The sequence below is a fragment of the Mastomys coucha genome, unplaced genomic scaffold, assembly GCF_008632895.1.
Source record: "Mastomys coucha isolate ucsf_1 unplaced genomic scaffold, UCSF_Mcou_1 pScaffold5, whole genome shotgun sequence".
Lineage (NCBI taxonomy): Eukaryota > Metazoa > Chordata > Mammalia > Rodentia > Muridae > Mastomys > Mastomys coucha.
This window is the reverse complement of record NW_022196911.1, coordinates 76,064,256-76,074,840: the sequence shown is the minus strand read 5'-3', so window position 1 is coordinate 76,074,840 and position 10,585 is coordinate 76,064,256. Positions and strand designations below refer to the sequence as shown.

At 51.4% G+C, this 10,585-nt stretch overlaps 1 protein-coding gene across 3 annotated transcripts in view; it reads right to left on the bottom strand.

Moving 5' to 3' along the window:
* The window catches only part of Rhbdl3 (rhomboid like 3), a 56,237-nt gene extending 46,866 nt beyond the window's left edge, over positions 1-9,371 (bottom strand). For 2 of the 3 annotated variants that reach the window (XM_031352707.1, XM_031352708.1), the window contains exons 1-2: positions 8,948-9,371; positions 7,514-7,537 (exon numbers count right to left, since the gene is read on the bottom strand). In XM_031352707.1, the coding sequence (XP_031208567.1) occupies positions 7,514-7,537; positions 8,948-9,058 (135 nt within the window). In that variant the 5' untranslated portion in view covers positions 9,059-9,371. The remainder of the gene's footprint in view (positions 1-7,513; positions 7,538-8,947) is intronic. The other variant, XM_031352709.1, reaches the window with a different exon arrangement.
* Between the last annotated feature and the right edge of the window lie 1,214 nt (positions 9,372-10,585).

The window sequence follows — 10,585 nt, the reverse complement described above, 5'->3', positions numbered from 1 at the left end:
AGCAACAAAAAACCAAAAGCAAAAACCCACCATCACACAAAGAACACCACAGCCTCCCTTATCAGTTCGCTGAGAAGTAGAGATGAGAGACACGCACACGCCAGACATTGTGTGTGCTCCACCAAAGGAGTTTTACCAACATAGACCTAAACTTGCCTCAGAAAAGTCTGGAGGAGGGGAGGGGCCTGGCACAGTCCTGTAATCTGGGCAGTCAGGAGGTTGATGCAGGATTAAGTTTGAGACCTAGGAGGGGTGATATAGTAAGACCTTATCTCAAAGGGAGTGGGGATGGGGTATATAATGACACTTTTTTTTGTTTTTTTGTTTTTTGTTTTTTTGGGGGGGGCGTGTCTCGAGACAGGGTTTCTCTGTGTAGCCCTGGCTGTCCTGGAACTCACTCAGTAGACCAGGCCGGCCTCAAACTCAGAAATCTGCCTGGCTCTGCCTCTCAAGTGCTGGGATTAAAGGCGTGCGCCACCACCGCCTGGCGTAATGACACACTTTTAAACAAAAATCCCCCAAAGGGGCTTAGGGTTGTGTCTGTTTACAGCTCAAGACACTCTGACTGCATTCCTGCAATGTGAGACAGTACCCTGGGCCCAGTGTCACTATGCCATCAATGGAAGGTCCAGCAAGCAATGGGAAGAGTGGAGGCCTGGCCCACCCAACTGGTGGCTGGACACCTGTCCTAACCCTTCACTTTTCACCCTGAGCAGACAAGCCAGGTGAGCAGATAGTGCTCGGGGCATCAACATGCACCAGACAGCCTTGTCCAAAGACTCTTTCTGGAGAGTTCAGCAGGGATGTGCTTTTTAACTTCCACCTTTAGGACGGTGGTTTAGCTGGACAAGGGATCTGGATACTTCCATTCAAGTCCTGGATCTATTACATGTCCATGCCCATCTGAGAAGCAGAACTCACTTCTTCACATGCCAGTAACACACAGTATTTACCGGGTGCTTCCTACCATCTCTGCCAAGAGCTAGGCACACTCTACCCATCCTCCCAGCAAGGCTGGGTCAGCTACGGTTTTCATGGAAAGTCTGTAGCTTAAGGAGGTTGCCTGCCCTTCCCACTGTTGCCAGGGTGGCAGGGTGTGCTCTCTCCACCTGTCTCCATCACCATGCAGGGTACCAAGTAAGCAGAGGAGTGTGCTGGCAAGCCACAAGAGCTCAGGCGCCATCACATCAAGTGACCTTCTTTCCTTACTTGCAGAATGAGAAGACTGGACCAGACACTTTCATCAATTGTCCAATAACCTATGGCCTTGATGGGGCAGGAGCTGCACAATGAGAGTGGGCCATGGTCATGGAGCCCCATGGTCAAAGGCTGCTCCTGGAGAGGATATATTAGCCCCAAACGATGCACACAGGGCTACTATTCTGTTTGTGTTTAAGATTTATGACAACTGATACATCTTTCTAGCCCTCGGAGCTCTAGTTTGAGCCATCTGTCATTCATTCAAACTTCTAAGGGCCTATTAAACCCCAGATGGTACCTGAGCTAGGTGCTCTTGGTCCTATTGCTTAACTTCTATCAGAGTGCATTTTTATGAATGGTCAGGGATCAAAGAGTTAATAGACTCCTGATCTCCCAGGTCACCTGAGTAGGAGCAGGGTAGGCATGTGGTCCTGGAGGCGATTTGATAAGGAGCTGAGATGCAGAGCTCAGGGGTGGGATCCAGTTAAACCACAGCCTTGTTGTTCTCTAGGAGTCCTGCTCTATTGGTTAATCGTGTGTTCCGGGGCCATGGCCAAAGTGGCTGTCTCCCGGGGAAGGCGTTTTTCTCTGTGGCTCACCCATAATCCACTCAGCAGTTTCATCTCTTCAGAGCGTCCTTTCAGCCACAGCCATGACCACCCCCGCACTGCCAGCCAGCTTGCAGGGAAACTACAAACGAGGCCAGGGTTTGGATCAGGGCAAGAAAAGACCCACAGGCTCACAAGACACCCAGAGGAGAAAGCAGAAAGTTCCTTTGGGCTCAGAGTAGTTTTAGGGGACCTAGGTAGTAGTTCACTCAGTTGGTAAAGGCACTTTCTGCCACACCTGACAATCGACTGCAATCCATAGGATCCACTGAACAGAAAAGCAATTCCTACAAGATGCCCTCCAGAAGTATATTGTGGTCTGTGTGTGCCACCCACAGATAAGTAAACATATAAACCTAAAGTTTTAAATTCAACTTTTAAACATAAAGTGGATTTGGAGGCTGGAGAGATGACTCAACAGTTGAAAGTGCTCGCTGCTCTTCTAGAGGACCCAAGTTCAAGCCTCAATACCCACAAGCATCTCTCTGTAACTCCACTAGAAAATGGAAGAGTAGATTAAGAGACCTGGGGAGAGACAGAAGCTGCCTCAGATCAGAGCTATAGGAGGAATCATGAAGAAAATGACGGGGCTGGAGAGATGATGGCTCAATGGTTAAGAGCACTGACTGCTTTTCCAGAGGTCCTGAGTTCAATTCCTAGCAACCACATGATGGCTCACAACCATCTATAATGGGATCTGATGCCCTCTTCCGGTGTGTGTGTCTGAAGACAGCAACAGTGTACTTATATACATAAAATAAATAAATAAATCTTTAAAGAAAAAGGAAATGGTCAAAGGATTTAGCAATAAACAGTACTGTATTTTTGCCATGAATTTGCATCGTAACAACACATAGTTCTTATAGTTATTACTATTATTGCTACATTGTTTGTTTGCAACACTAGGGATTGACCGCAAGGCTTCACACAGGCTGTGTCACACTTGGCCTCTGAACTATATATACCTCTCTACACCTACACTAACTGTATTACATTTATTCTTTGTGGGAGGGCACATGCACACCATACACACATGGAGGTCAGAGGTCAATGCTGGGTGTCACTTCACTTCTTTTTATGACATGGGGTCCTAAGAATTGAACTCGGGACCTCAATCTTGAACAGAAATGCCTTTACCAGCTGAGCCATCTCATTGGGCCAATAACTTAAAAACCTATTTAAATATTTAGGAAAATCCATCAAGATCTGCCCCTCTAATAAAAAGACAATTCCCTTATAGGGAGGTCCAAGTAGAAAATGAACACACAGGACATGTGGAACAGGAGCTCACATCCTGCCAGTTTCCTCCCTGTGGTGATTTTTGTGTGAGGAAGGAGTGGTAAAATTAGTCCCTGTATCACTGTGATTACATCAGACAAAGGCCAGAACAGTGAGGACAGAGAAGCTTCCAAAAGACCAGGGTCACCTGACCTCCTCACCACCAATCCCAGAAGGCAACTTGGCCATTTACTTGCAGGGTAGCCACCAACCACCAAGGCTAACATGGTGACTTTTTACCCTTACGGGCGAGTCAGCTCCATGCTCCGCAAGACTTCCCAGCATATTGAAGAACCACAGGGCGTGAAGAGCTGAGCCAATTCTGCCTCCAACACTCTGGAGACAGAGGACCACTGGTGTCCCCGTGACCCAGGAAGGGGAAAGAAGGCATATCCTGCCCTGGTGGCTCCAGGCTCTAATGCCTCTGTAACTATCCTAGCAGGCATGAAGCTATTCTAAAAAGAACTCTGTACCCTTCCCTTCGGATATTTACTGAAACAATGGTTCCTGAGCTGGCTGGTTTTATGTCAACTTGACACAAGCTAGAGTCATCAGAGAAGAGAGAGCCTCAATTGAGAAAATGTCTCCATAAGACTGGGCTGTGGGCAAGCCTGTAGGGGACTTAATTCATGATTAATGGAGGAGGGCCCAGCCCATTGCAGGTGGAGCCGTCTATGGGCATGTGGTCCTGGGTTCTATAAGGCAGCAGGCTGAGTAAGCTAGAGAGAGCAAGGCTGTACCCCTCCAGGGCCGCTGCATCAGCTCCTGACTCCAGGTTTCTGCCCTGCTCATTCTGACTACCTACAATGATGAATAGCGATATGGATGTCTAAGCCAAATAAACCCTTTCCTCCCAAAGTTATGTCGGGTCACGGTGTTTCATCACAGCAATAGTAACCCTAACTAGGTCAGTTCCCAATAAGCTGGAATTTCCCCCAGGAGCCTCACTGGGAGAAGGAAAAGGCTGAAGCCCAGTGCCAGTGAGACGAGGAACTTACGAAACAGTGGTGGTTTGAATGAAAACGGTCCCATAGGCTCATAGATTTGAATGCTTGGTCACCAGGGAGTGGCGCTATTAGGAGACGTGACCTTCCTGGAGAAAGTGTGTCACTGGGGCTGGGCTTTGGGGTTTCAAATGCTCAAGCCAGGTGGAGTGTCTCTCTTCCTCCTGCCTGTGGATCCACCTCTTTTGAACTCTCAGCTACCACCCCAGCATCACGTCTGCCTGCAGGTGGCACATGCTTCTCATGTGACAGCTGGTGGACAGACCCTCTGAAACTGTAAGCCAGCCCCAGTCAAACGCTTCCCTTCATAAGGGTTGCTGTGTCCATGGTATCACTTCACTGCAATAGAACAGTGAGGAAGACAGTTCTCACAGCTTGTTGGGGTTAGGGGTGGACTACAGTGGGGCAAAGATGGTGCAGAAGCGGGGGCTTCATCTGGACCATGATGGCTTAGTTGTGCATAGTTCTTGTTGCTACTAATGCTGAAACCCAAACGTCACATCTGCACAGAAGATGGACTCTGAGGGTCACTAGATCTCTTTATTGCTCTCCCCAAGGTGGCCACATTGAATAAATCCCCCTCTCTGCTTTTGTATTGTGTCTGTTTAATGGACCTAAAGAGGATGAATGATCAAGTCTAGCTTGTTAGGGTTGACATGGTCCAGACTCTGAGCAACTCCACTAACCACCTCTGGAAGATGAATTCGTGGATCACGTGGGCTGCGACAGGTGTCACATCTCACTAACTCACTACCTAGTTTAGCCTATCAGTGTTGTTCACCTGGCAAGCCTACCAGCTGCCTTCAGCCAAACCTTTTTTCCCATGGTCACCAAGTTCACTAGCAGTTAAGAGCACTGGCTGCTCTTAGAGGACCTGGATCCAATTCCCAGCACCCACGCAGCAGCTCAAATTGTCTGTAACTCCAGTTCCAGGGGATCCAACACCCTCTTCTGGGCACTGTACACAGACACGCAGGTAAAACAACCATGTGTATTAAAATAAAATAAATCTTAAGTAAAGAAACAAATCAGACAGAACTTACTTTAAGAGAAAAATGGCCAAGAGTGGGACCTGGCGGCTCCTTTCCTAGAACTCATTTTGCCTGTCAGAATGATTGATGGGCTCCCCTTTGATTTTTTTATTTATTTTTATTTCTTCAGTGCTGAGAATTTAGCCCAGGGCCTTGTGCTTGCTTGGCAAGCGCTCTCCCACTGAGCTACATTCCCCAGCCTGGGATGATCTCTGTGTGGGCCTCTCCAGAAGCAGGGGGAGCTTTATGGGATGCCCAGGACTTGCCTCCAGTTGGATATTCCGGGCTGGAGGCTGATGCCGAGTGGCACACACCCTCTGCTTGGAGCTACTCTCCAGCTGCATGTACTTCCCACTGGAAGTTCTCCATTCACCCAAATGGTTTGTTTTTAAAGATGTAATTACATACACACAGAAACTGGCAAAGGAAATTAGTCAAATGTGAAAGACACAGAGGAAGGAAAGCATGGCACACTCTGTTCTAAGTTCTTATTCTAAATCTGGCAGGAGGTGCGAAGGGCTGGCAGCCCGGTGCCAAGAGTAACAGTGGCAGACCATGGGTCCCTCCTGCCTCAAGGTGTCAGCCCAGCAGCTGGGATTCCTAGGCACCAGAGGGAGAGTAGGTGGCCCTCAGGATGGGAGCCAGGCATCAAGGATGACGTCCCCTAAGATCCTCACCCAGCCTCTTCCCCCCATGAACCCACATGTTCAGTCCCATGGGGCAATTGCATTTGGTAGGTACCCACATTAAGAAACCCTGTCTCCTGTCTCGAACCCTGCCCCCCAAAAGAATATCCAAAACCACAAGCCAAAAGAAATCTCTTCTCTCTATGTACTGACAGTGGAAAACTGGCCACAGGAGCTGCTTGTCTTCACTCACGTCAGCAACTCCTGAGTTGCTCCCTCATCCCTGTATCCCACATCATCTCTCCCACCATTACGGCACCTAAGTATCACCTGGGTCCTACAACAACCTTGCTTTAAAGGATAGGAGGGAGCCGGGCAGTGGTGGTGCATGCCTTTAACCCTAGCACTCGGGAGGCAGAGGCAGGTGGATTTCTGAGTTCGAGGCCAGCCTGGTCTACAGAGTGAGTTCCAGGACAGCCAGAGCTACACAGAGAAACCCTGTCTCAAAAAAACAAACAAACAAAACAAACAAACAAGGACAGGAGGGGGGCTGGAGAGATGGTTTATTGATTAAAAGAAATGGCAGCTCTTCTAGAGGACCTAGGTTCCTCTAGAAGAGCTCCATTATGTTCTGTTTCTAACACCCCCCCCCCACACACACACACATGGCAGCTCACAGCCATCAGTAACTCCAGGCTCGGGGGATCTGATACTTCTTCTGGCCTCTGAAGGCACTGCACCAACATGGTACAGAGACAATCAAAACACGCAAACACATTAAAAACAAGCAAAAGCTTTTAAAAAGCCATTCCCACCTAAAACAAAGGTCTTTGTTGAAACATGCCTTTCAATTGCACTCCCCCCCTACTATTCCAGGCTAGCCTCAAAGGCTAGGATAGCCAAGGATGGCCTCGAGCTCCTGACTGTCCTGCCTTTAGCCCCCAATTGCAGGCATCGGAGGTGTGTGCCAGCATGCCTGCCTTAAACAGCAGATCTCTTAAAGTTGCACAGCTTCATGTCACAGCTGCTTTCGCTTGTGACTTAAGTGTTCAGAATCCACCAACACTGGAATATCTTCCTGTTTCTTCTCTTGTACTATGTTCAAGCATGGAGAGGAAATCCAACAGAACCCAAGTTCCAAGCAGAAAACAGCTCTTTCCCTGCTGAAGGTCAAATGCACGTCTCCAGATTCAAACCCAGCACTTGGCATTTCTAATTTCACTCCTCACTCCAGGCACTGCAAATAACCACATCCTACTTTTCATTGGTTAACGGCCCAGCACTGGCCCATCCCCACTTAAGAATGAGACATAAGGTCAGCCTTCGAAAGAGCCCATTTTGTGAGTAGATCCTCCTCTCTAAGGATGAGCGATTTTATGTTACTGGGGCAAAGCATTTTTTATAATAGGAGCAGAAAAGGAGCCTCATGGTTCTTTTATGCCCCTCCCACCACCTCCCCAGCCTCCCACTGCAATCCACTTGCATATCGAAAACTTTAATACAACTTGTCCAATCTCTGGGTGGTGTAAGCCCAGCCATAATGCAAGAAGAATTTGTAGGGACGAAAGATTTCTCTCTAAGGAGCCTACTGCTGCCTCCGGATACCCAGAGCACCGTGTGGCTCCGCCCTAGGTGTATTAAGCCACGCCTCCACAGCGCGTCACCATCTCCGGAGCACCAAGCTAGGAAAGCCCACGCAGTCAGGCGGGGAGACTGAGACCGGTTTCAGGCAGGGTTGGGAAGAAGGTATTTAAGTGCTCACCTACCTTTTCAAACAGGACTTTCCAGTGCTGGTAGAGAGGGAGGCCATGCCGGAGAGGAAGAAGAGAAAGAAAGGCACATATCACCAAGGTTTCTGTGGACCCCTGAGGTTTCTGACATCACCTCCCAGCTGTTGCCCAACAGTCAGAACCAGGTTCAAGGGCCCACCAGAAGAAACCTGAAAATTCCCCGTGTGAACGAAGTCAAAAAACGCACAGTACGGAGTGGAAATGGGATGGTTTTTTGGGGAGAGGGGGCTGGGAGGGGGAACGACAGTTAGATGCAGGAATGAGAACAAGACACGATTCCCAACCGTGTCTCTGGGTTTCTGATAACTTCTGCTACCGAAAGGTCACGTCCACATCTACTCCGGAGTACATCAGTACCTTCAGACCCTGTCTGTTGGAGGGATCTATTCAGGAGACTCACCCCTGCTTGAGCAATAATTTTGCCTGCTAGATTGTGTGTGTTTGGGGGGGTGCTCCCCAATATGCTTCCAAGACTGAGTGTAAGTACCGAATACATAAGACTCTCTCGGGAGTTAGGGCCGGGAGAAAGTGACAGATTTAGTCACGAAAACCCGAGAGATGTTAGACTCCTGGCCCATTCGGATTTGGTTTCGTAGGTTGGGGTTTCTGGCTTAATTTTACCCTGAAGGAGGGACAGGTCAGAGGCAGGGTGTCGGGAGGGACCAGTTTTATCTCAAGGGCCCGGGACTTTCCAGATCCTACCTCGCCTCCCAGGACAGCAGACAAGAGATCTAAGCGGCAGATGGTAGGAAAGCCCTCTGGAGTAGCCCCTCCCTAGCCTGCCCCAGGGGACCGTTCCTGGCAGCGACGTGGTCAGGGACTCCTGAGCCCCCTGCTGGGAGCATTTCGTCCCAGCTAGCTCTTCTAGCTCTGACTGGGTTCAGGGACTGAGATCAGTTTGAATTTCAATCACTGTCGCCACCGGGCTGACGCCGGGCGGGAGCTAATCTGGCAGCCGAGAAGGGGTCTCCAGACCGGTCTGCGCAGCTCAGAGACTGGGCATCTGCGGCGCCGGTTCCTTCCCCGGGCTTGCAGAGTCCGCAGGTCGCTGAGGGGAGGGGAGGGGGAGTCACTACAGTGACGCGGCCGCCTCTGCAGGAAAACGCCGTGTCCCGGGCACTGCACCAGCTGAGGGGAGGGGGCTCGGCAGCCGACAGGTTCCCGGCGCAGTGGCCGGAGCTGTGTCCCGCAGTGAAGCCGCGGGAACCCGAGCGAGGTGGGGTGGGCGCGCTTGCATTGGAGGGTAGACCCATCTCTCTCCTACGCTCGGGGCCCCAGACTCATCCCGAACGCTCCGGTGACATAACCTTGAAGCCTCCAAGTTGTGTGCGGGGTAGGGAGCCGAGGCAGTGGCGTCTCCCAGGGTGGCGCCCCCCGGAAAGTTTGAGGGGCACAGGAGGGGGCACTCACGTCTTCTGGCGCGGCGGGCAGTCGCTCCTCGGCCTCGGGCTCCAGCTCCTCGATGCGCTCAGCCTCAGCGCAGGCGGCCACTGCGGGGCCGGGGCTGGGGTGCTCGCCCATGGCCCAGGCTGCGGCGCTCGTCCCGGGGCGCCGGGCTAACTTTGCGCCGCCGCGGCCGTGCCGCTCCAGGAGCTAGCTGCGCGCCTCGCCGCCTCCGCGCTCGCCCCCATGGCTCTGCTCTCCTCGCCGCCCTCACTGCCGGCCCCCCGCGACCCCGGGGCTCTGGACCCCTAGCCGCCAAACTTCTTGGCCTCTGTCGCGGGCCCGAGGCAGGGCGCCCTTGGGCCAGCCGGGCCCTACCGCTCCCCCGCGCTCCTTCCCGCTCCGCGCGGCCCCCGCTCTGCGCGCGAGCCTCCTCCTCCCCACGGACTCCTCCGGGGTGGCGCGCGGCGGGGGCGGGGCTGCTCGCGGGGCCCCCGCCCCCCAGGCCGCCCGCGGGGAGGGAGGGAGGGAGGGAAGGAGGGAAGGAGGGAGGGCTGGCTGCAGGGAGGAGAGCGGCAAGCCGCCGCTTCCTCCTGCCCGGGGATGGGGACTGCGTTGCCCTCAGCCTGCTCAGCACGGCACCGGGTTAACCATCACTTGGAAGCAGCAGATTGTGTGACGGAAGCAGAAGCGAGGTTCTCATGAAGTTGGCCGTGTCAGGGTTAACTCTAGGACTGAATTGAGAGTGAGATGTGAGAACTGGATTCCATCAGCCACCCTTAAGACCTCTCTCTATTCGCTGTGGTCTTGGATTCTGGGAGGTCTGGGAAAGCCTAGAGATGAGAGAAAAGTGAGGTGGTCTGGGACCCTAAATCCTAACCTTTGCCCTACCTCTCCATCTAGAACTGTATGCTCTGCTCAGATTTCTTGACCATGTTAAATCTAGGAAAGTGCCCTGCCAGGTGAGAGAGGGGAAAGGGGGGGAGGTGGCGGGGAGCGGGTGGGGGGACAAAAACAAAAAACTAAAACTAAAAAGCCGGAATGAAGTTAGCAAAGCAATAAAGGATCTTTAAAGGAGAAAAGTGGAGGGCAATTTACCTGTGGGAAAAGCGATCTTCCCACATGACTCTAATTTGTGCTAATGCCCGGGCTGGGGTAGATGCTCCCCAGGGGGGGCTCAGGGGCTCATTCCTGGTTCAGCCCCCCAGGCAGCCTACATACAGAACCAAAGCCCTTTAGCCTCTCTGCATCACCATTACCCTTCTCAACGTCCTGTCAGAAGGAACTTTTTTTATTCTTATTATCAGAAGTTGCAATTAACACCTTCATTTTCATAAGGCAAATGTAACTACATCGTGCAACCCCAGGATCCAACCTGTGACCATATCGCCCAGCACTGACTACTCCACTTAAACACACAAGGAAATCAGTTCCATCCTAATTAGGTGAGTTTGCAACAGACACCAATTTTCATCTCGGTTTCAGAAAGTGTGATCATTTCAACTATTTTTGTTTCTCCGCACCCCTCCTCCATCTCTACTCTACTAACAAGTCAAGATCCTGCCAAGATTTTCTTGTAAATAAAACTGTCTGCATGGGGGTGTGATTTTTTTGAAAACCGCCTTCAGGGGACAGAAGAGAGGCTGAATTCTTTCTGGGGGGAAA